Genomic DNA, 25,795 nt, shown 5'->3' with positions numbered 1-25,795 from the left:
TAAATTAGGTCGATGAGCCAATTTATGTACGGTTTTTGTACGTAGATTTGCTCTCCCATGGGGAGATCGCTTCTGCTTATGTAATGCATGGAGCTCTAGTAATGAAACGTCGTTTGTTTGTAGAATCTGTTTTATATAGCCGTCGTTTACAACTAGCTCATTTGAAAATTTTAAATCATTATGATCAGGACGTGTTATCAATTCTAGTCGAGTTTTGGGAACCATCGTATTCAAATATTGTTTCATTATAATTATCATGGTGTAAATATCGTTACAGGTTCATTTTAATAGTGCGTTAGGGTTTTGCCATGTCTCGCATCTCCACAATTTTATTCTTTTATTGCCAATGCTTTTTGTGTTAGTGCGGTGAGCAATCTTCTTCCAATACACTATCTTCTTGCTTATTATATAAGCACCAATTTCTGTGACATGATTAAGAGCTAATTTTAGTGCGGTGAACAATCTTGTTCAGTACAGTATCTTCATACGAATATATAAGCACCAATTTCTGTGACATGATTAAGAGCTAATTTTAGTGCGGTGAACAATCTTGTTCAGTACAGTATCTTCATACGAATATATAAGCACCCATTTCTGTGACATGATTAAGAGCTAATGATGGCATGAACCTTTATTTTATGGGTTACTGAATGTGGATGTTTTATGGGACTCATTAGGGTGTTTTCGTTCTGTGATTAACATGATCGTAATGGCAGCAATAGCACTGTTTATAATTCTAATTGTACTTTTAATAACGGGCAGCATGTCTTAAGATCCAATTTGCAAGGGGTTATACCTTTATAGTGTGCTTCATAATAATGACGAAAAAAGTAGTGTGAAGTACTACGAGAGCTATTGGATAATTGTATGAGGTGGTGGTGCATGGCGCATTCTTAGCATGTGTCCATACATTTCTAAGAACGGTAGGCCAGGAACGGTATCATTGTTCTAGAGGCTTCGGTTTTAGAATTAATCATCATACCTCAAAATACACCTAGCCTCTCTATCTCTTCAAAGCTTTTTTTTATGTTCTTGGACCACCACACTTTGGGATGGTACATGTCTTTGGTAGTCACACAATAGGGACACTATCGTATGGTCTCCATTCACTCAACATATGCAATGGAATAGAATGATATCAAAATTCGGCGAGTCAATGCACAAATAGATAGTTTCAATTGGAGTAAACTGTATGTAGCCTTCCACATTATGAGAGAAAGAACCTCTAAAGTCTTACTTTATTCGTAGGAAAAAAGTCTTTTAACTGCGTTGAGGGTGTAATAGCATACGATTGTCATGTGATCCCAAGGACTCTAGGAGGCAACATCCATTGCAAATACAGATGTTTACACAAAATTGAGGTTTTGGTTCCTTACTATCATAAGAGACAATCATTTACAAGATGGGGAGCCTAGTTAATTGGCTTTGAGGTTGTACCGATGCATCGATTTTCTTTGCCAACAAGATACATTGGTTGCAAATTCCCAGTCCATAGACAAAACACCACGGTGTTCAACTATGGAGTGTAGGCAAGTTGTGGAATCTTGGTTGAAAGAGCGTTTAGCGAGGATTGGGGCAAGTTGCTATGGCATAGATGAGAAGATGATTCTTTGTGGGCTTGTTTACTTGACCAAGTTATACCGGATGAGCAAGGTTTTGGGACAAAATGGATTGGGTCATTTTGTGTAGTTTTCAATAATCAGAGGAACCATTTGTGGAGAAGCAGCGGTTCTACTACAATTGCTGTTGCTGTTGCTGTTGCTGTTGCTGCTGCTGCTGCGTTTTTTTTTTTTTTTACTTGCTCACATGAACTGAGAGAGACAGAAAGAAGAGTTCCATACGTTTCCGACATCTAACAGATCAGCAAACAAACCACCCGCTGAAGGAAAAATAGGAAGCCATGAATCGAATCAAACAGAACGCAGAGGAAGAACTAATTCCTGATGAATATCGATGCAAGAGATCTGATGGTAAGCAATGGAGGTGTATTGCCCGAGCTATGGAGAACAAAACACTCTGCGAAAAGCATTATAATCAAGCTAAGAAGAGAGGAACAAATCCTTCTTCGTCTTCTTCGTCTGCTTCTGCAATGGCTCCTTCAAATACTTCTCCAAAGAAGATGAAAACAAATGAAGCGAAGAGTAAATCAAAGCTTAAAGGAGCTTCTTCTTCATCAAGTTTTGCAAGTAATGAGCATAAATTTCTGAAAGATTTTGGTGTAAGTGAGCATCTGAAATTCTCAAAGAGAATTGATGATACTTTTAAAATTGCAAAGTCTCCGACCTCAAGTTCGTCCATGAAAGTATGCTTCAGTGAACCCTTTTCTTCGTTCTTTCCATCTCTGATTGCTTATTCTTTGTTTAGTGAATATTGTTTGTCTTTTTTAAAATCTTTGTTCAATTAAGAAAATTAGTGCGAAAATTTAAAGAAAGATTAAGTCTTAGAATTGGTCATCTGCCCTCAAAAAACCCATTCTGCCTCTCCATCTCTGATTGTTTTTTCTTGCGGGTAATTTTATTTCTTTCAAAATGAAAAATCATTCCTTTAGTCAATATTTGCAAACTTAGAAGGTTGAAGGTAATCAAAATATGGATAAAGGCTTAGAGTTGTCCTGCCAACCATTGCCAGCAACTGTAAAGATACCTTTGGAATCTCAAAGTCACAGAGAATTCAAAGAAGGATAGAAATCCAAGAATTTATCCCAAAGCTAGAACGTTTGAAGGATTTGCAAGAATGATTAAAGCTTATAATGGTCTGAGAATTGTTGATATAACCACATAGGGTTTATGGGAAAGTTAACTTTTATTCATGGCAAATCATATGCATAATAAGGAATTGAAGGTAGAGATTATGCTAATAACTCATGTTCTTGTCCACACATTGATATGTGTATATGTGTATGCATGCATATTACTCTCTAAGATCATTGTTTATTGAATATTTTATATGAGGGAAAAACGCCAGAATATCCTGGAGTTTGTTGTTTCCTCAAATGCCTGTGTTTTCCTTATTCCACCAAATACCCTTTGTTCAAGCCCCAAAAGACCAATTATATGCTCAATTCATTTCCTTTTTATCAATTATCGGTGTTAGTTGAGCAATTGTATGGCCAACTCATGCTTTTTAATGAAGGGAATAAGAATGTTTGAAATGATATTATAAGGCCTTGCATTGAGCGGAGTTTAATTTACTTCATGGGGGAAATATACCTATTTTCTTAGAAATTTCATGCACTTACCTTTCCAAAATTTAGGACAAGGTACTGCCATACCCTGATCATGTTGCACATGCTGAAAAGGATCAACAAAGTAGGTCATGCCATCAATGCCAAAGGAATGACAGAGAAGAAATTATCCGCTGTCAAAAGTGTGGAAAGAAGCGATATTGTGTTCAATGCATTGCAAGATGGTAATAAGAAATTTAAATTCCCATTTTATGTTTATGAAAATTAATGAATAAAAACTAACACCAATTTAGGTATCCAGCAATGTCTGAAAAGGATGTCAAACAATCTTGCCCTTATTGTAGAGGAAATTGCAACTGCAAAGCTTGCTTTTGCGTGGATGGTTCTAGTGCATCATTCCATGATAAGGTGGGTTTAGGTTTAAGGTTGCCCCACTTCCTTTTCACACAACTCAGTGTTTCATTGTGAGCTATGAGGATATTTGAATTATTGTGCCTTATTTTCTTTTGCAGCCTCAGCAGATTGGTGATGCTGATAAAATGAAATCCCTTCACTACTTGCTGTCTTTTGTTCAACCACTTTTAGGACGACTGCATCAAGAACAATGCCAAGAAATGGAAATTGAAACAAAATGGAATGGTTAATTTCTAGGGAAAACACAAATTAATACCTTGAACAAGTTTTGAAATTGCCATTTCTTCTATATATTAGCTGAAAGTTAAATGAATTTGTTTTTCTGGGTTTTAGGCGATACAGGCTCTAAGACAGAAAGGCTAAAGCTTATGAAGAATGAACATTTGTACTGGTCAGCATTTACTTTTGAATCTTGAAGGGTATTTATGAGTTTACTGAAGATGTTTCTGTTCTTATTAAATCATCTTTCAATTCTCGTCGATTAGTTTCCTCTTCTTATACCTTTCTCTGCTTTTCCTAGTCACTCATGAAATAGCATGTTGTCTATGTATCGAGTGGTCTCATTGAATCTCTTCACTTCAGGGTGGGGGTCTGCCCCCTTTTTTCCCACCTGCTGCTTTTCGCTTTAGTTGCGGTTGTATGCTGTGGACATACGGATAGATTCATTCCCTAATATCCCCGGTTCGGATGCCCGCCCTTTCTGGGTTAATTGCAGGGTTAATTGGGTCGGACAGAGTGGTGTATTCACTATACCAAAAGATGACCAAAGTTGCTTGCCTAAAAGCAAGCAGCCCTCCGAACCGAAGTGGTGCCCTCCTTAGGAAAGTCGGTTTGAGGGAGAAGCTGGTTGGTGGAAAGGTAAATTCGTTTCATTTCCATGGAAGAGGAGGGTACGAGCGGAGTTCTCTAGTCTAGGCAAAGCATCAGATATACGTTCGCTATCCATTAACAACAGTGAAAGCATAATTTTTTTTCAGACCTAACCTATTGGTTGGGAGAGGCAGGATTTGAACCTGCATAGAAAATCTTCAACAGATTTACAGTCTGTTGCTTTTTACCACTCGGCCACTCTCCCTATTCAAAGTAAGCTTTGACTGACTTTTTGAGCGATTGGGAAGAGAGAAATCGATTAATCTACATGTCCTAACCCCTTCCAATAGACTAACCCAACAAGTAGAGGTTCAAGGAATCAAACAAATAGAGGCCATGTTGAATGCCATCGGCACACCTATGCTCGGAGCTTCTAAGAAATGTCATGGCGAAATAGCAAGCAGCTTAACACTCGCTCGAAGTCTTTGAAATAATTGCCTTGAGAGCAAGGTTTTGATCATTCTCGATAGAATCATCACGAAGCGAAAGGTGACTTCTCGTTCTCCCTATTATTATTATTGTGGGTGAGGAGGGATTTGAACCCCCGACACCGTGGTTCGTAGCCACGTGCTCTAATCCTCTGAGCTACATTCCCTGTCCCCACCGGATTTGTTCTAGGAACCCCCAAGCAACCTTTTCTTTCTTTACTCATTTGGGGTTAGAAATATGCGGAAGCTTAGGATCCTCCCTCAGAATATGCTGACACAGAAAATACGCCACACTGCGAACAAAGACACTTTAGAAAGAAGGAAAAAGCCGTAAAGAAGGTGGTATCGTATCTGTTACAAGGCATAACATACATATGTTCTCGATCATTGAGTTTGGGTATACTTATTGAAGGGAAGTTCATAGAATTGAACTGGACTTAGCCAGTTGTTTTTCATGATTTCCTTTTCCGGTGAAAACTTACCTTTATTATTTCTAGCTTGATCTTCAGAGGCATAGAAATCAATATGCTTTTGTGCTATAATATGTTCTATTATTCTATGGATATTTAATCAAGGAAATGTGAGTGCCTCATGAATATAGACGTGTGCTCTCATGGGTTATTCACGTGGATAAGGGGAAATTTCCCCAATAGAACTGTTAGATGAATCCTGCCTCCTCCGTGGTTGGTTTCTCCCTTGAGGAGAATTCTAGTTACAACTAAGCTTTGCCCAACATCCAAGCTTCTCGGTGGCTTGATCAACATCCCTAATGATCATAAATATAAGCTGAAGTTATTCATTTCACTAGTTAATTTCTAGAAGGAGGTGCTTACCTTGTGATCATTCTGGTGTGTGGGTTTCTTTGAAAAAGCAAGCTCGATAAATCCAATGTAATGCTATATCTGTTTGTGGCTTAGTGAAACATTGCATTCAATCTGTTGAGTTGACTACTTGTGGGTTGAACAATGGTGGATATCATTTTGTCATTATATTTGATATGTTTTTTGCTTCTTTTCCAGTGATAACTGCAATTCATCTGTTATTGATCTCTTTAGAAGCTGTTCAAGCTGTAGCTATAACTTGTGCATTACATGCTGTTATGAGCTACGGTGTGGACAGCAACCTGGAGGAGAAAAAGCAAGTTCTGCTAAGAAAACATCATACACAAGAGTCAGAGTTTTTTCCAATACACCGGATAATGAAAGCCAGTATAAATTACCCGATTGGTCTGCTAGTGAAAATGAAAGTATTCCTTGCCCACATCCAGAAAGGGGTGGATGTGGGTCTGGTATACTTGCTCTGAAAAGGATATTGAAGCCTGATTGGATAGCAAAAATGGTGAATGATGTTAATTGCATTATGAAGATAGACTCAAAGTCACCTTTATTGCAGGATGCTCAAGATCCTTGCTATGATTGCTCTGCTAGACTTATTTCAGATCTGACTTTCACTGCTGATTCTCATAATGCATATACTCGTCATGCGTCTAATAGAATTGGAGGCAAGGACAATTATGTATACTGCCCAACAATCAAGCTGACAAAAAAGGAAGGTTTACAACATTTTCAAAAACATTGGTTTCAGGGTGAGCCTGTTATTGTCAGAAATGTGCTGAAGGGCGCACCGGGATTAAGTTGGGATCCCTTAGACATCTTCCACGCAGTCGAGGAGAGTATAAATGATAAAATTGAAGGAGAAATAAAGAATGTGCAAGCTCTTGACTGTCTAAACTGGTCTCAGGTTGGTGTATTTATGTTGTACAACATTGTCTCAATTGATATTCCGGTCATCATTAAGACAATGTTAAAAAGGCTGGCTCTTGACATGTTGACATTTTGTAGGTGGATATGAATATTCATCAATTCTTCAAAGGCTATCAAGAAGGCCGGATGCATAAAGACGGTTGGCCTGAAATGTTGCAATTGAAAGATTGGCCACCATCAATTTTGTTTCAGGAAAGGCTCGCACGACATGGTGCTGAATTCATCACTGGCCTTCCATTTCATGAATATACACATCCAAAATATGGAAGCTTGAACTTGATATCAAAACTTCCGGATTACATACTGAAACCAGATCTCGGTCCAAAGACATCCATAGCTTATGGTATAAGGGACGAACTTGGACATGGTGATTCAGTAACCAAGTTGCATTGTAACCTAACTGATGTGGTTAGTTTGTTGTTGTTGTCTTGGGAAGTTTGTGAAGCTCTGTATTGCCACTTTGTGAGGACTGATCCAAAGATCCCCTTGTTTTTGCTTGTGATCAAGGTGAATGTGCTCGTGCATGCAACGGCTATTAAGCTTTCCGAGGGGCAGAAACGACAACTTGATAAAATCCTTGAACTGTACCGAGAAGTAAACTCTTCTGACAATAAGGACTGGCATGACAACGATAGGCCTGTTCCTCCACATGAAACGCGTGACTTGGAAAGAGAAATATGTGGGGAAATTGATTCAGAATATGATACAGCGAAAGTAGGTTTTTGGTGAATGAGAATGTGTGCCTTTTGATTGATGGTCTTTAAATGGATGGATTATTGTATTTGCTTCTTTATGATTACAGTTTGCAAAATGGAAGAGTAAATTAACCGTCACAGTAAGGGTGGAGTAAAAAGAGATTTGAATGACTTGTAATGCTACATTATTCCATTTCAAAACAGGGGATGATTTTTCAATGAGAAGAAATCTGTTTCTTCTGTCTACCATAGAAGCTGTTTACCTTTGGTAACTGTATAGTTCATAGGCAGCACTTCATGTAGATGTTGTTAGATATAATCAATGATCAACCCCAAGTTGTCAATTTATCCCCATATGTACTCTTAAGAGTGCACATTTTGTGATAGTGCCCCAAATGAGGAGTAGCCATTATGCAACTCAACCATATGGGTTGATAAGGTGTCAATCTTGGAAACCATAGATGAGTTGGACACAATGTACTTAGGAAAGAGCGAAGTAGGCTAATAGGATTGGCTAATCAAGTCAGCTAGAAGAATATTTTAGGATTGGTTAATCAAGTCAACTAGAAGAATGTTTTGTGGGCAAGTTACGATGTACTTAGTCTTGAAGTATGCGCTATTGACTTTAAGATAAGTACTATCTAGCACTAGCTTGTATCTAGGGAGCTGGGCCATATTAAATGACAAGTCAATTGACAGAAAAGGAATATCTCCACTACTATCAACTGACTTGCACATTTAATGTTACATTCAGACCAAACAGAGAATATAATCCACTCTCTTACACGGTGGCTGAGACTATCATCGGTCCCCACTAATTTTGTAGTGTGAGCTGGTCCAGATTCCATCTAAGCTCTAAGGTGTGAGTGCATGGGTGAACTACCATTGTGAGCTACTCTCATAAGTAATAGAAAGTTTGTTTTCATATATCCATCTCTGTGGTTGTAACTCTATATGTCTATCTAATCGATTCTCAATATTTCTAACAGATGTGTGGCGGAAGGATTTATTATACAAAGAATGACGTTGTGAGGCTCTTAATCTAGGAGCAAGTGAAAGTTCTAGTCAATGTCAAGCAATTGTATAACATATAAAATACTTCTCCGTGAATTTAGAACAGAAAGTTAGTTCTGATCAGCAAGCTGGAAATTGGTGTCTACTGTGAGGAGAGAGCACTACTAGAAGACTTTCATATTCCTAAGCATTGTTGAATGGTAGATGATGTTGTAGGTCTAGCATTGTATCGTCATCAAATATCAGCATTTTAGTTATAAAGAAACCATTTATAGCATTAGTTTTCATGTGCCTTGTGCGCACCTCCATGAAGTGAATTGTTTGATTTGATGTATCAACTTGCCCTCAAGGCATACTGTGGACATAAATATGACATTTGTTCTTTTCATGGATGTAACTTTTGGTTCATCTGTCATCTGGCCTTTTGAAGATGTTAATATAACTTGCATTTCATTTCAATCCCATTTAGAGGCCATTTATTGTCGTTTAGAGATGCACTTTTAGAATTGTAAATTTAGATCATCAGTTTTATGCTACCTAGTTCCAACAGTCTCATTTTCTTTTGCATTTTTGGTTACTTTATCCTTTTTATATTTGGACTTAGATTTCTTGTTTCTCCATCTTGTTGGCATCATTCAGATAGCTCTATCGAGAGAACATGCAAACTTGAGGATTGATTCAGAAGTTCCTAATGTGGGTGTAACTGAAGACTTTACACTGCGAGAGAAGAATATCACCAACTCTCTAGCCCATGAGATGACAACAGATCGTGAGGGGACAGAATTTGAACAATCTAATAGAAACGTGGGTGACTACTATGGAGGGGCATTATGGGATATTTTCAGACGGCAGGATTTACCTAATCTACAAGATTATTTGCAAAAGCACTTCCGTGAATTTCAGCATGTGTCACAACAGGGCTTGCAACATGTAAAAATCTGTACCAAGATTTTGCATGTATCTATCATCTGTTGATAGTGTTTCGTGATTATAATTTCTGGAATGCAGGTTACTCATTCAATTCATGATCAGACTGTCTATCTTACAAAAGAGCATAAGAGAAAACTTAAAGAAAAGTATGGTAAGTGTTCAGTTATTCACAATCAAATATGAATGTGCTTCCAGAATCTCAAGCTTCCTCCAATTTTATAGGTGTGGATCCTTGGACGTTTGAACAGCATGTTGGAGAAGCTGTGTTTATTCCAGCAGGATGTGCTTACCAAGTCAGAAACTTGAAGGTCCCTTCATTGTACTTCTTTGACAATGATTATTATTATTTTTGTTAGAATCAATTAATAGGTATATAGAAGTTTGATCAATTGCTAGTGATTGTACAAAACTTTCTACATTGAAATTTGTTGCTACTTGTCCAGTCTTGCATTCACATAGAGATGGATTTCGTCTCTCCTGAAAACCTACGAGAATGTATTCGTTTAACAGAGGAGGTACGCTTACTCCCGTTACATCATCATTCCAAGGAGGATAAGCTAGAGGTATGTATATTGGATTTTTGTGGTGTTTTCTATGATCTTCATAAGGTGATAATCATGTTAGAGCTTTCAGAAAGACCATTCCAGCTTTATCATATTCGCTTGTTCGAAATTCAGTGATTGAGATTGTGAAGGTCTATATTTCTTTATCTTAACTCACCCTTTTTTGGGGTGCTTATAGACAGGCAACTAGCCATTTAGTTTCAAGAAATTCAGTATTAGGATGCTAAAGTAGAAAGACATTTTTCTTTTGTTATTGCCATTGATGAGTTAACATAAATAGTTGTAATCTTTGTTAGGTTTAATAGGCTACTATGGTCTTTTAGAGAAGTTTAAAAATTATCTTTGTACTTTCTTAGTTGAGTCCATTAGATAAGACTTGCACAACTATTTGTCTAGTATATAGGCTATTATGGTCTCTTTGAGAAGTTAAAAAATTATCTTTTATACTTTCTTAATTGAGTCCATTAAATAAGCTTGCAGACCCATTAGTTGAGTTGACTTTTTAAAATTATCCTTGCTATTTGGCACACCTATTAGTGAAGTACAGAGTAAATTTCTGTTCAATGTATTGTCTCATCACTTGCTACTACTAGTAAAGACACAAATTAGATGTGTTGCATAGGGCACACATTTTTCTCTCATTTGGAGTTACATCTCCAACCAAGTAAATGACACACAACCACTTATCTGTTGTTCTCAAAGACGAGACAACACTTAAGATGTAATCTCTTGTTTGGTCTTATAGGCCATTTTGGCCTCTTAAAAAACATTAATATATCTTTCTTTCTCTCTTAAATAGTTGTTTTAACTAAGAAGTTAATAAATACAACTATGTGGCTTAATCGTTTACCCTAGCTAGCTAATGATGAAACCGAAAATCTCATACGAAAAGATTAGTTTTAGGCTTAGAGTAAAATGCATAACATTAATCTCCTGAAAGATGGACAGGTTTTATTATCGTTTCTGGAGGTCAAGCATGACCTATGAGAACAAACATATAACATTTTCACGTAATATCTGTGAATTTTACTAATGAATGTTGCAATCGAGAGTGCACACTATAAACAAGAGAAATTTGTGCAAGATTGGGTTTGGTTGAAGATGTGTGGAAAGCATAGCCAGATGTGATCAAAACCAAAGCATTGTATCAAAGTATGATACTCAGACTCCCAAAACTTGTTAAGGGTAAAGTGTAAAATGTATTCTCTTAGGTCAACATTGACTATTGAGACACACACACAGGTAGATTCTATTATCGTTTTCGGAGGTCAAATATGACCTATGACACCAAAAATATTAGATTTTACGTAATACATGGGAAAATAAGTAGCAGTTCCAACTGTTCAAGAACTATATTAATAAATTTTGCAATCGAGAGTGTACATTGTGATTGCGAGAGAAATTCGTGCAAGGATTGGATTTGGTCGAAGAGATGTGGAAAGCATAGTCAAATATGATCGAAGGCAGAGCATTGTATCAAAGTGTGATACTCATAGACTCTCGAACTTGTTTCAGGCAAAGTGTGCATAGTCGACAAGTCTCATCACTTGTGCCCCAATGCCTCGTTTCACATCGCAATGCGTGTGACCTAAGTCGTATGGAAGCAATGATTTAGATCACAGACAAAGGGATGGGTTCTAACATGTATTGATGTGTATAGTTTCCCCGTTTGGCGAAGAATATGGTTTTGGTAGTTAGGTGCAACATATGTAGTATAATGTGTGAAGCGTGAGCCATCACATGTCATGAAGCAAGTGTGGTGCATCCCATCTTCCAAACCATTAGCATTGCAAAAAGGCATCATTTACAGAGGAATCTAGTGATGTATCATGAAGCAAGTATGTTGCATCCCATCTTCCAAACCATTTTTCCATTGTTGCATCCAACTGGAACACAAATTTTGTATGCGTCTTTTGGATCTTTTTGCTTGCTTCCCATGCAATTCTAGGAAGTCAATGTGCTTAACTTGGAGAAATTTGATAAGGAAATCCTTTTGGATATTTTCAAACTCTTTCCAAGTAGATTTGGGGATGTTACCATCCCATACTTCCACCCCATAGAGAAGCATCAATGTCACCAAAATGTCGAAAAGGTATTTCTGGAGGACCAAACACTACATTTTTCCATGATTGCATGTATTCTCAAATCCATAATATGCTCTTTTTCCGCGTCTAGGCAACAGGTAGTGCACTCATTCCATCTATGATTTGAAGGAACTTCAAGGCCAAGATATTTGAAGCTTTAGCTCTTCACAAGTATAATTTTTGGTTTAGAGCTATAGCCACTTAATTTAGTATACATGCAAAATTCTTCCAATTCCTTCATAAGCTTTTGCGCATCTCCTAGATTATTTGCAAAAAGTACTATACCATCAGTATATAACAAAAGCATGATGACATTCTTCTATGCTTTCTTCCTATACAAACTTGGCAGCCATTTCTTCCAATTGACCCCACGGTATTCAAGTTGAGAGGGACAAGTTGAACAAATATTGACGTCCTCATTTCTCCAAGAAAAAGCATCTTTTGGACTTTACATGAAGTTAGGATAGAAGTCTATATTTTGAATAGTAGTTTAAACAAAGCTCCATTGACAATCAATGCATGGACCAAATAGAGTTGGTGTGAATGGGCATCCTTGCTTAACACCAATAGTGTTATCGAAAAAATCTGAAATTCTATAACCCAAACACACACAGATACCTTCTCATAGATTGGGGAAATTTCAAGCATATATTCACTTGGCACCTTTCCATTCGCTTCCAAAGATGTTCACGAGGTACCATATCAAAAGCTTTCTTAAAGTTTAAATCAATAATATAAACCTTTATCTCTCAAGCGACTTTCCTCCATTAATATTCGAAGGGTGACAAGGTGATTGATGGTGCTATGGTGTGTTCGAAAGCCAACTTGTTCATAAGCTCTCTTACTATTTTGTTTCAGCCCATGCACTTCTCTTTGATTCCATTATGCATCCAAATAGTTTTGCCATTAATATAAACCTTTACCTCTCAAGTGAACAATATAAACCTTTACCTCTCAAGTGACTTTCCTCCATTAATATTCAAAGGGTGACAAGGTGATTGATGGTGCTATGGTGTGTTCGAAAGCCAACTTGTTCATAAGCTCTCTTACTATTTTGTTTCAGCCCATGCACTTCTCTTTGATTCCATTATGCATCCTAATAGTTTTGCCATTAGTTAGCTAACTATGATGGTTCTATAGTTTAGATTATTTACATCTCCACTTTTATGTAAAGGTTTGATCCAATTTGTAGTCCAATTGTAGGGCAATGGCATGTTGCAATGCATGATTAAACATATAACTTATCCCTGCATGTGCTTCCTTTCCTGTCCATTTGAGCATTTCAGCCATTGGGTATAGATAGCATATTATCTTCAATTGTAAGGAAGGGAGACATGTGAAGAGAACCATAACACATCATCTTTCTTGCAATAGATAGCCCATATAAATTCATACAATGTATAGACAAGTCAAGAAGAGTCAAGTCACCATAACTCTCAACACGTTTCTCCTTTAGATTTCTCCATAATTTAGCACATACATGTGCTTTTTCTTGTGTTTGAAGAAATTATTAAGTAACTTCCCATATTCTTCTCTTTGAATAAGTCTTTTGTACTCATACAAATGCTTTCGATAATTTTCTTTATCCTTCACTACGTCTAATATCATAAGGCTCTTTTGAACTTGGTGCATGTCCAAGATGTGTTCTTGGTCAAAAAACATGTTTTTGCATGAGAAAATGACTTTCTTCAAAGCTTTCCATTTGCATTCTAGTGTGACACCATGTTCTATCTTTGTTATTTGTAATATATCCTCAGGCATCTTGGAATACATGGGTGCTCACTTGAGGTTTATGCTAAAGTGTGGTTGTTTATTATCTTTCATGGCCTTCTCACAATCCAACCTATTCAAACATTTGAGGTCAACACATGAAGTCCTTTGATCGGATTCTAGTGTCTGTTCACTGAGTGAGAATTTATGTATGCGATCCAAAATACCTTTGAAAAGTAGCTAATAGTCAATCACACTTTCCATTGTGTTTTATACATGTAAAACCATTAGTGTTGGTCCATAAGGATACACCATTTGGAATAAGCATTCCGGTACTATTGCACATTTGTAGGAGGAACTTCCCAAATTGGGAGGGAGGGAGGGAGAAAGAAAGAAAGGAAGAAAGAAATATGAACGTCTTTTAAGAGGCCAAAATGGCCTATAAAACCAAACAAGAGATTACATCTTAAGTGTTGTCTCATCTTTGAGAACAACAAATCAAAATAAAATAAATATTACTCCGTAAATATAAAAGTAAATAAGATAAAAAGAGACAAGGGAATTTGGTTTTCGACACATGTAAGATCTCAAGTTAGATATATTGCAGCGTTTGTCTTCAAAAGATCTCTAGCATAGGTCGATCCAGAATGGAAAGGTCTCTGAAGTGAGGGAAGTACCTGCGATGGCGAGGGATAATGGCCTTTATCTGTCGATGACAAGGGTGTTGAGGTCGTGATCCATGGGGCCGGGCCTACATGCACAACAAATTGCTATTGCCCGATCAATTGTAACCCCTTTGTTATGTCTTGGTCGGCAGTCCATTTGTGTATCCCTTGATTGACTTGTAGCATTAGAAGTGATGAAGCTAAAGAAAGTTGTGATTGTTCTTTGTGGATGAGCTTGTGTGGCTGTATCCTTCAACAACTTTCTCGATGTCTCTTGAGCTCTAGCAAGAAAAGTCCTAGGCATTGTTGGTCCTCATATTCTATTACCTTGTGTAGTGGGCCAAAGCCTTGTTTAAAGAGGCAATGGTATCTCCCGCTGATTTCATAAAAGACACTACAATGACAAACTCAATGTTCTTCGGATTTCACTCCTTGATGACACCATTGACAAATTCTTTCTTCTAGAGGTATTCGTGTATATCTGTAACTGATCTGATGAAGTTCGCTAGATGTATGTCCATATAAGGTGGCTCGATGATGAATCCATCCTCCGATGTGTGTAAGAAGTGTCTTATAGTGGGCCATGTTTGTACCAAGTGATATTTTGGGGCTGTTCTATGTTATCTTGTTTTCCAAGTTAATAATATCAGTTCGGATCATTGTTCTTTTCCAGTTTGGTCATGTTTAGATGGGGACAGTTCAAGTTATATTGGAACGGGGGTAGTGCATTTATATTCATGCCATGTGACTCAAAACATTGCTGCATTTCAGCATACCAACAATGAATGTCTCCATTTTCAGCCAGTTGTCTTCATGACATAAGTGCCAAGCTTAGGTACCTTTGTTTAGGGAGCTCCCAAAGACGTTGGATAAATGTCACTGATCGGAACAATGCCTGGTGATTATAGGTGCTTCTCCCATCTCTGCCCGGGTTATATCATGGGGCACATATGCTTTGCTCCTTATCTTGCGGGCAGTCATTGACACTAAAGGTCTCTCTAAATCTTTCCAATGATTTGCCTTGTTAAGACTCAGTCCCCACATTTCTACTCCATAGAGAAGAGTTGGTGTGACAAGTGTACCAAATAACCACATATTAGTTCGTGGCTCATGGAACTGCAAATGTGCACATGGTCTCTCGAGAGCACCAAGGGCTGCATATCCATGAGAAAGTTGGGCACAAGCGGCTCCCATAAGGAGAACCTAAGCCCTGTAAATGTTACTCCTAGGTATGTGTAAGATCGTGTGTATTTCACCTTTTCCTCTCCCTAGAAAAATTCTGGTTCTGATCTTATTACCCATGCTTGAGTTGTGTTAAACACCATCACTTTAGTCTTATCCATGTTCATCGGCAAACCTTTGTCTGTACAATATTCCTCCTGAGAGTCAGAAATCAGCACAATATTGTTACATTTATTGGCAAACCTTTGTCTCTATGTAATGTGATACCTCATCTATATAGAGGCCGAAGAGAGTGGGTAATAGTGGGCATCCTTGCTTCACTCCGATGGTGCTAGCCACCGCCTCTGACAAACCCTTGGAAGACCGCACTTTTCCTGACACAGATTCATAGAGTGCATAGATTCCCCATTGCATATCTGTAGGAGAGAGGCCAATATTGACCTGAGTACACGCTTGAACCTTGTGGGCATGCTTCAATGGGCAATCTCACACACTCAAGCTAAAACCGACAATAGACTGCCACATGTAGAGTGATGATGATTCAATAAGATATAAGAGAACGAAGGCACAAATAGTTGTATCCAATTCTTCTATATTATTAGATATTTCACATATCATGGTTATCTTTCAACCAGCAGTTTTATGAAGTGAGAGGTTACTGCTTGTGTGCTGGTCTTTTATTTTGGTATGTCTCTTATCTATGAATCAGGTGAAAAAGATGATGTTATATGCTGCAAACAAAGCAATCAAAGATGTGACCCATTTGTTATCTGTTGGAAGGTTGGTACATAACTTTCTTTCTCTTCATTTACCTTCTCGAAAGAGGGAATGTTCACTGACCATTTGCATTATCCATGTAGTGATCACCTCTCAGGTTTATCAGGATCCAAACATTCAGACAGAATCAGCCTCAGATTGAGTCAGCAGAGGAGAGAGTATGTTCTTGGATGAAGGTGCGAGTCGTCTGTTGTCAACAAATAAAGCTAAAGGCCTTGTATGAGTGTATGAATTATCATGGCACACATTCTATATAGAATGCCAGCACTTCTATCAGTCGATCTTTTGTTGAAAGATGTTTACCCTTTGACATGAAGAAGGGCAAGATTTCGTTCCTCATGATTGACATACCTTGTTAAGGACTTTCAACACTACAAACGTAGACTCAATACGTATTAAGTGTGTTTTGCTTCACACAAGTGTGAAATTGTAATTTTCAATGTGAGCCAAATTGCATTAACTCATTCAAAGTGAATGAACTGATTCAAATTATTTGTAACAAGCCAACGAAGGGGAATATAGAGAGCAAGTATCTACTATCAACATCCTAATTTGCACTGCACCTAAATAAGATCAAAATGGCCATATGCTTTAATGGGTTAGAACCATCTGTGTACATCTAATAAGTTTTGTATAATTTTGGCTTGAGAATTCTTGGGATGTTACATTTTTCACTGTGTTATTCCTCAATAACTTTTTTGGGAATTTACAATTTTTACGTTATCTGCTATATCTTCAATACCATGAAAGTAAAGGACATGGAGCAAGTTGTCTCGTAATTAGTGCAGAAAATTTTTGTTTGGTTTTCCAAAGGACACAAATCAATCTTTTTCCTCAACTTTACACCCAACCATCATCCCTGTAGATATCCCTGTGTAGGTATCAATGTAAATATATGTACAAATTACAATGACTTCTAGCTGAATAACTTAATCAATTGTAATGACAACAATGATGTAACCCAAATAGGAAAATATACAAACAATCTTTTTCTTTTATTTTTTCCTAATAAGTACAAACAAATTAACGTCCATAGAAATTATTCTCAAGTCCACAATAGTGATTATTATGAAGAATCTCATAAAAAAGAGTCAATTGGAAATTGAATTATTTGGACGTATAATGTAATGGTAATAAGAGTAATAAAAGGATATGGAGCTAATATTTCGTGATTAGTTTAAAACAGCTTTTGATTGGTTTTTCAAAGGACTCCCCTCAACTTTGAAGCCCTTTTCAACCACCATCTTTGCAGATATACACCTGCAGAGCCTTTATTATGCTATCCAAGTAGTCTGTGTGCATCTGACTTCTTTGATGCCAAGACTCTAGGAATGCTGTAAACATCTAATGGAAGAAATGTCCAGGTCATGAAAAATGATTAGAAATGCTGAAAAGAATCTTTGAAACGACGAAAAAAACTGAACCTCTCAAAGAAATGGCACAAATGCTTTTATCTCTTCAATAATTTGAATAAACTCAATCAATATTGCCATGTATAATAATGCTTTCTAATAAACAGCGCATCCCCCCATAACATTTCTGGGGAAACCATAAAATATAACAAATACTCAGCTCAACCTCTCAAAATGAAGGAGAGGTAATGTTGTGGTTCATTACAAAATTTATACATTTGTCTCCAATCATTTGAACAGGCTGCTGCTAACAAAGGGTATTATCCTCTATTGTAGAAAATTTTAAGTAGAGCAAACTAAAGCCTTTCCTAAAGTCATGAAGGTTCTACTCTAATAATTCGTTTCACTTGCTTATTAACCAAGGGGTTCAGATAGTTGTAAATATTGTTGCACAATACTTATTACCGCAATAAATAAGCATGCGGAGACAAAGCAGAGAACAAAGTGTGGGGCGAGCTTCTCAAATTTGTTTGGAAACCACCCATCTTTGGATTGGTGAACACTGAGTATTTCTTGGCGACAATGTGTACCCTGGACGACAACCTTGTCTTTTTTCACTTTTCTTCTTCTCTTGCTTTTCTTGCTTGTGTGTATTGAAGGCAATGCCTCGTTGGTCTTCATATCACCATTTCCGTCTGATGATCTCAGTTCTCCATCCTCCTAATCAATGAACAAAAGACGTTTGGATTTAGCAGACCATCTATAAAGCAAGTAGATTATTTAGGGTTATTTGAAAAACTCATGAAAACCATGGACCAAATTTTGGTTCACAAGGATCAAAGCAAAAATAGGCAAGAACAACATGATAAAAACTTACTGAACTAGAAGAGGACATTAACTGTATGTCTTAACAGGACTAAGACTAAGTGAAATACAATATATTGATAAAGACTTGGTTGAACTACCTTCTTCACACTGGTTAATCCTTGTTCACATGATAACACTTCAGATGAGTTGGTATGGCTGTAAAGGCATCACATTAAGATTAGTGTTGATTTCAATCTTTAAACATCACATTAAGATTCTGCGGAAACAATTTAATTGATATAAAACAAAGGAGCTGAATTACCTAGGTTTCTTTTCTGTGCCATCGAGCTCGAATTTCCTCTTTTCAATCACATCATTACACACAGGTTCTTTAACATCATTGATATCTATACCCCTTGATTTCATTATATGCTCTTCTGAATGATCCATCATTAAAGAACAATCTTCATGCTCTTTAACAGGATCAATGATAGTATCTTTGACAACATTATGGTCTTTAAGAGGGGCAATGATAGTATGTCCTCGAATCTCATCCTTATCATTGCTTGCATCTTCATCATTGGCTGCAATCTCATAAGTAGACATCGATCTTGGTTGGCTGCTTCTAGGATTAAACTTGTATTGAAAATCAGGTTCTCTTTCAACTCTTAAACACATTGCATCTGACTTGTCCACTTCAATGGTTGACTTGAGAATACAATGCTGATCAGTGTTCTTCATTCTTGATTGGAGGTGAAGTTCTTCATTGACGATACTTACACTAGTATTGGAAACACTCTCTGTTGCTGATCGTAGATCTTGCTCTCCTTCAGTACTTAAACAAGAGATTTCAAATCCCTCTCTACTGCATTGCAAATCATCAGAAACCAAGCAAGTATAATTAGATCTATCAATTATCAATAAATCATCATATTTATCATTGTTGGTTGTGTGAGTATAGGGAGAGCCCCCCGTCTCCATTTCTGATTGAGGGTTAGGGTCAGCATCATTGATAATTAGCTGTCCATGTTTACTGATTAAAGGAACATTGTCATCACTGACCACTCCATCACTCAAATAAATATTACCAATATCATCAGAAAACTCAACTATTGGTTGAACAGTGGAATCTCCATTAGCAGTTAAACAATCATCATTTGTCTCCAGCAAAGACTGGCTTTTGGACACACCATCGATGGGTGTAACATAAGCCATATCAAACTCCTCTACCATTGTATGAACATTAATTTCGTTATTGCTACAAACATCTAAGTGTTTCACTAATTTTGGGAGTTTATCATATCCAGTAGAAGTTAACCGAGTGTCATTACCAGCTTCAACTATTGATTTGGAATGTGTTTCTTCACCAATAATTGAGAAAATGGTGGGAGAATCCTTCATGAATGAATGGACATTAGATATTCCACTTCTTACAGGACTATCATCAGCAGATTCATCTATTTCTGATTGGACATTCAGCTCTCTATCACTAGTTTGACAAATTTCATCAAAGTTTGCTAGTAGTTGAAGATTACCATTATCAGATCTCTCTACACTGGATTCTCCATCGATGTCCAAACTGTCATCTAATGTTGACAGAAGATTATGCACTTGACCAGCACAAGTGTGACCACGCTCTTCCATTTTTGATTGGATATAAGGACATTCGTTATAGCTTAAACGAGTATTATCTCCAGGGATCATTGTTGATTGGTGAGGAGTTTCTCTATCTACACTTAAACAAGTTTCAGACTGACTGTTCTCAGAAATATTACAAGACCACCCCAATGTTCGATAATCGGAAAAAGTTTGTATCAAATAGAGATCAGGGTTTCCCTCACTGCTTAAACAAGGTTTATTTGAACCCTCCCTTGTTATTTTGTGATTGCATTCATCATCACCACTCAGATAACATCCATAGATGTCATCGGAAACCTCAATTTTTGGTTGAAGAATATGATCTCCATCGCCAATTAAACACATATAATCATATCCCTCCAGTATTGATTGGTTTTTGGGCACACCATCAATGCTCAAAGAATCAGATTCCTCTAGCACTACCATTGAATTGAAGTTGGTGCTGAAACAAGTTTCACCACCCATTGGTAGAAGATTCAACTTCCCATGAATATCAGAATTAGTTCCATCACACTTTTCAACTGCTCTTTCAGCACAAGTATCCAACCCTTCCATTAATTGGCAATTATAATATCCATTAGAAGTTAAGAAATTGTTGTTACCATGTTCCACTATTGATTCGAAATGTATTTCTCCATCAACATTTTGATTTGCAAAAGTTGGATCAGACCCTTTCATCATTGGGTGAATATAAGGGACTCCAAAGCTTGTGAGATGATCATTACCATCATCAGATTCCTCCATTTTTAATTGGACATTTGGCTCTGTATCACTAGTTAGACAAGTTTCACCACTCCCACTTTTGGGCTCACCAGCACTGTCGGACTCCATTAATACTGATAAAAGGATAGACTCTCCATCAATGTCCAAACATTTTGAAAGATTTGACACTCCCTCCATTGTTGATAGGTCATATGGTTCTTCACATTTGCATAAGCAAGTATAATCAATATGTTCTTCTACCAGTTGGATATCAGGCTCTACATTCAGTGTATTCCACCCTTCCATTGTTTCTTGGAAATCATGTTCAACATCAATACTGAAACATAAATTTTCAAATTCTTTCACTATTGGTTGCAGATGAGGCAGACCATTAGGAAACATGCTACCAGACTGTTCCATTATTGATTCAAGATTAACACGTTCATCGGTCTGTATGAAATTGTTACCAGCACAATTTGATTTGAGATTTGGTTCTATATCTTCGCTTAAAACGGTGTCCTCAGAACATTCATTGATTGATTGAAGATCATCATGAGCTTCATCAAGGAAAGAACAACACTGATCAGACACTTCTTTTGATTGATTATGATTAGAATATTCAACATTATCATCCGATTCAGCACTTAAATCAACATCATCAGATCCCTCAACCAGTGATTCCATCTTTTGTTCTCTTTCATCAGTTGAAACGATATTCTCATACACCTTGATGCCTGGTAGCTGTTCACTAGTGCTTATTGAAAAAGTGTCATCTGAACCCTCCAATCTTGCTTGGAGATTAGAATCTCTGCCAAAGCTAATAGAAACATCATCATTAACACATGAACCAGTATTACCAGAATGCTTTGTTGCTGATAGAAGAGCATTCCTTTCATTTATACTTATGCAAGTGCCATTAGGCCCATCCACTAGTAATGGAAGATTAGCCTCTACAACATGAAAACATTCCATTGCCAATTGAAGATTAGGATCATCACCAAATGAAGGATTAGCTTCTAAATTACAAGTATCATCAAAAATTTCCATTGCTAATCGGAAATTAGGATGATGATCAGCAAATAAACAAGGGTCATCTGTGACTTTCTTTGTTGTTTCAGGATGTACTTCTCCAACATATTCCTCCACTTCAAATTGAAGATTTAGTTTTAGTTCTTGTTCTTGTGAAATATTTTCCAAACACTTTGCCATTGTTGACTTAACACTTATCTCTTTATCAACAAGTAACGAAGTATCCTCATTACCATTGATATCTGATCCAACATCAAGCTTCACAATGGTATCTAATAAGGTATATTTTGAACCCTCCATTATTAATGGCTGATCATGTTCACCATTATTACTCAAATTTGCATCATTAACCTCCACTATGGATTGAAGCTTAATCTCTTGTCCATCAACACCTAGAGAATTATCATCATTACCCTTGATATCTGATCCAACATCAAGCTTCACAATGGTATCTGATAAGCTATATTCTGAACCCTCCATTATTAATGGCTGATCATGTTCACCATTATTACTTAAATTTGCATCATTAACCTCCACTATGCATTGAAGCTTAACCTCTTGTCCATCAACACCAAGAGAATTATCATCATTACCCTTGATATCTGATCCAACATCAAGCTTCACAATGGTATCTGATAAGGTATATTCTGAACCCTCCAATATTAATGGCTGATCATGTTCACCATTATTACTTAAATTTGCATCATTAACCGCCACTGTGGATTGAAGCTTAACCTCTTGTCCATCAACACCTAGAGAATTATCATCATTACCCTTGATATCTGATCCAACATCAAGCTTCACAATGGTATCTGATAAGGTATATTCTGAACCCTCCAATATTAATGGCTGATCATGTTCACTATTATTACTTAAATTTACATCATTAACCGCCACTGTGGATTGAAGCTTAACCTCTTGTCCATCAACACCTAGAGAATTATCATCATTACCCTTGATATCTGATCCAGCATCAAGCTTCACAATGGTACCTGATAAGGTAAATTCTGAGCCCTCCATTATTAATGGCTGATCATGTTCACTATTATTACTTAAATTTGCATCATTAACCTCCACTATGGATTGATGCTTAACCTCTTGTCCATCAACATCTAGAGAATTATCATCATTACCCTTGATATCTGATCCAGCATCAAGCTTCACAATGGTATCTGATAAGCTATATTCTGAACCCTCCAATATTAATGGCTGATCATGTTCACCATTATTACTTAAATTTGCATCATTAACCACCATTATGGATTGAAGTTTAACCTCTTGTTCATCAAAACCTAGAGAATTATCATCCAATTTGGCTTCTATTGACCGAATATTTGGTTGTTGATTAGAAAATGTCTCATAAAGGATTTGCAATGTTGGCGAGCATCCATTCACACATCTTAAAAAAGTGCCACAAGGGTCAATGCTCCACGATTCATCAGATCCTTGTGCCATGGATTGAAGATTAGGCTCTCTATCAATAGATGAATGATCTTCATCCAATCCATTAGTCATTGATTGCATGCAAATACCTCTATCAACACAAGGAGCATCTACTGTACATTGAAGAACTGGATATATATCTTCGGCACATAATAAACATGGATCATTCACATCCTCCAACAACGATGGGAGATTAAGCTTTTCCATTCCATTATCTGATTCCTCCATTTCTGGTTCGAGATTAAGACTTTCACTACCATTATCCAATTCCTTGATTGTTGGTTGAAGATTAGGCTCTCCAATACCATTATCTATTGTTTGTTCAAGACTAGGCTTTTCACTTCTATAATCAGATCTCTTCAGTGTTGGTTGGGGATTAGGTTTTTCAATAACATTTTCTGATTCCTCCATTCTTGGTTGGATATTCTGCTGCTCAATAACATTATCTGATCCATCCATTGGTGGCTGGGGATTAGGATTTTGACTACCATTATCAGATCTCTCCATTATTGCTTGGAGTTTAGGATTTTCAATACCATTATCTGATTGCTCCTTGCTTGCTGGCTGGAGATTAAACTTTTCAACACCATTATCCATTGTTGGTTGGAGATTAGACTTTTCACCACCATTGTCAAATCTCTCTATTGTTGGTTGGAGATTAGGATTTTCACTGACATTATCCAACTCCTCCATTGTTAGCTGTTCAATACTATTGGCCGATTCCTCAAATGTTGGTTGGGGAGTAGGATTTTCACGATCATTATCTGATTTCTCTTTTATTGATTGGAGATTAGGATATTTGCTATCATCGTCCAATTTCTCGATTGTTATATGGAGATTAGGCTTTTCTATATGATTAACAAATCCCTCCATTGTTGGTTGAAGATTATGGTTTTCAGACACATTATCTGATTCCTGCATTGCTGGTTGGATACTACTGCCATTATCCAATCCTAATTCAACGTTAATCTCTTTGTTATCATTACTAGATCCCTCCATTGTTGGTTGGAGATCAAGGTTTTCACTACCATTGTCAGATCTCTCCAGGGTTGATTGGAAATTAATCTGTTGAATAGCATTATTAAAACTCCCAATAAAAAATTGATGATTGGTCTCAACATCCTTTCTTAAACAAGTGTCATTGAAACTCGGTATATTGGTGATTGATCCAGTGCCATTGGAATCTTCTGCTCTTAATTGGTAGTTAGGCTGGTCATACTTGTGATTTAAACAAATATCAGCATAGATCCTCCTTGCATGAATGTTTTCTTCATCACTGACATTCATATGACCAGTTTTAGACCCATCTATTAACAATTCAAGGCTCGAGTGCTGATTGTTCATATCCATATGACCGGTTTTAGACCCATCTATTAACAGTTGGGGATTTGAGTCCTTAATACAGAAACCACTTGTGATCCCAACATTATCATGTTTTAGATCAATCTCAGTTTCTATATTACTAATTGACATGCGTCTACTTTCAATGGATTGTGTGGTGAACAAAGGATGCAAATCTATATGTGAAACATGTTTTTCATCTGTTTGGGCATAATTCCAATGCTCTTTTTCTCTTTCCCTTTCTCTATCTTCCAGGCTCAGTTTGTCAGTTTTTATTTCATAAAATTCAGAAGGAAAGGGTTTCAAACGATCATTACTTACCTCATGCAATGTCTCCTCATTACTTGAAATTAGTGCAATGTCAGAGGAGGAAAAGCTACTATCTTGAGTAGATAGGTGAAGCTCCTCACCATAGGCAAGCCTGAAATCTAGTTCATTAACTGATGATAACAAGGGTTTCTCAGAGAACCCATCCTCCTTTTCTTCTTCTTTTTCATCTTCTTTACAAGTTATGTTTTGGGTTTCTTCCAATACGAGGGATGGAGAGGGGACCTCCTCCTCCTCCTCCTCCTCCTTCTTTTTCTTCTTCTTCTCCTTCTTCCTGAGGAGGTTGTGAGAGGCTATGGCAGCAGCAATACCTGCTATGACGCCAATAGCAAGGCCGGGAAGAGGAAGAGCAGCATTAGGAGAAGAAGAGGAAGAAGGATGATTTGCTTGTCTTTTAGAGGGAGGTGCCATGGAAAGCTCTGTTCCACGGAGAGAGAGAGAGAGAGAGAGAGAGAGAGAGAAAGAGAACTCTTTTGCTACTACTTACCACCACCCTTAAAGGGCTTTCTTTCTTTGTGTAGAGAAAATCTCAAATCTCTCAATCTAGCCTGGTGGGCTTGGGTTCACACCCTCATTACCCTCCTCCTCCTCCTCCTCCTAGAGACACAATCTTAGACATTTGCTTCGTGTTATCTCGATCTGTCTCTCGCCACGCTTAAGACCCCCACCCCAGGCCATCTCTTGCCTCTGGCATGCCACCATTTGCCATTCGTTTACGTCCATGTCGATGATGTGCCACATAAACCCTAGCTTCTTCTTCTTCTTCTTCTTTTGTCTTTCGGGCTCAGGCTTATCCTGAGCATCTCAATGTCATTGCTCACCTTACGATGGGTTCTATTCTAATTGAGCACATAGTTGGACAAACTTCCTCGTCCAT

General features: G+C 37.3%; 2 protein-coding genes and 1 non-coding gene across 5 annotated transcripts; 1 reads left to right on the top strand and 2 right to left on the bottom strand.

Moving 5' to 3' along the window:
* Positions 1 to 1,799: 1,799 nt before the first annotated feature.
* LOC147856625 (lysine-specific demethylase JMJ27-like) lies at positions 1,800 to 16,758 on the top strand. 3 transcript variants are annotated; one of them, XM_087329167.1, is made up of 14 exons: positions 1,800 to 2,302; positions 3,254 to 3,408; positions 3,478 to 3,592; positions 3,697 to 3,823; positions 3,932 to 3,989; positions 5,916 to 6,636; positions 6,738 to 7,067; positions 7,167 to 7,373; positions 9,008 to 9,298; positions 9,377 to 9,449; positions 9,521 to 9,606; positions 9,742 to 9,861; positions 16,212 to 16,282; positions 16,363 to 16,758. In XM_087329167.1, exons 1-14 carry the CDS (start codon positions 1,901 to 1,903, stop codon positions 16,451 to 16,453), a joined length of 2,847 nt encoding a protein of 948 aa, XP_087185293.1. In that variant the 5' UTR covers positions 1,800 to 1,900; the 3' UTR covers positions 16,454 to 16,758. The 3 variants fall into 3 exon arrangements, with proteins under 3 accessions (XP_087185293.1, XP_087185294.1, XP_087185295.1); XM_087329168.1 differs by having other exon boundaries at positions 7,167 to 7,377; positions 9,012 to 9,298; XM_087329169.1 differs by lacking the exon at positions 1,800 to 2,302 and having other exon boundaries at positions 3,260 to 3,408; positions 3,500 to 3,592.
* TRNAY-GUA (transfer RNA tyrosine (anticodon GUA)) lies at positions 4,591 to 4,673 on the bottom strand. Its single transcript has one exon. It is a non-coding gene; the product is annotated as a tRNA-Tyr (tRNA).
* A 978-nt stretch (positions 16,759 to 17,736) lies between the features above and the next one.
* Positions 17,737 to 25,379, bottom strand: LOC147856624 (uncharacterized). The gene is made up of 4 exons (XM_087329079.1): positions 23,100 to 25,379; positions 18,761 to 22,199; positions 18,597 to 18,654; positions 17,737 to 18,351 (listed from the first exon to the last, which is right to left on the bottom strand). Exons 1-4 carry the CDS (start codon positions 25,327 to 25,329, stop codon positions 18,046 to 18,048), a joined length of 6,033 nt encoding a protein of 2,010 aa, XP_087185205.1. The 5' UTR covers positions 25,330 to 25,379; the 3' UTR covers positions 17,737 to 18,045.
* Between the last annotated feature and the right edge of the window lie 416 nt (positions 25,380 to 25,795).

Source organism: Azolla caroliniana, unplaced genomic scaffold (genome assembly GCF_043228905.1).
Source record: "Azolla caroliniana isolate FFs.n. ecotype wild unplaced genomic scaffold, voAzoCaro1.0.p SCAF_13, whole genome shotgun sequence".
Taxonomy (NCBI): Eukaryota; Viridiplantae; Streptophyta; class Polypodiopsida; order Salviniales; family Salviniaceae; genus Azolla; species Azolla caroliniana.
The sequence above is the reverse complement of the archived record's forward strand: the minus strand, read 5'-3'. Positions and strand labels throughout refer to the sequence as shown.

What these genes read in the sequence shown, in the direction of transcription:
- LOC147856624 (XM_087329079.1), bottom strand. Translation starts at nt 25,329, where the DNA reads ATGGCACCTCCCTCTAAAAGACAAGCAAATCATCCTTCTTCCTCTTCT. An exon ending in ATTGGATGATAATTCTCTAG is followed by an intron (nt 22,200 to 23,099) that starts GTTTTGATGAAC and finishes ATAATTCTCTAG; the next exon opens with GTGTTGATGGACAAGAGATT. An exon ending in GGCACAGAAAAGAAACCTAG is followed by an intron (nt 18,655 to 18,760) that starts GTAATTCAGCTC and finishes ATGCCTTTACAG; the next exon opens with CCATACCAACTCATCTGAAG.
- LOC147856625 (XM_087329167.1), top strand. Translation starts at nt 1,901, where the DNA reads ATGAATCGAATCAAACAGAACGCAGAGGAAGAACTAATTCCTGATGAA. An exon ending in AAAACTTAAAGAAAAGTATG is followed by an intron (nt 9,450 to 9,520) that starts GTAAGTGTTCAG and finishes CCAATTTTATAG; the next exon opens with GTGTGGATCCTTGGACGTTT. An exon ending in CCAAGGAGGATAAGCTAGAG is followed by an intron (nt 9,862 to 16,211) that starts GTATGTATATTG and finishes TCTATGAATCAG; the next exon opens with GTGAAAAAGATGATGTTATA.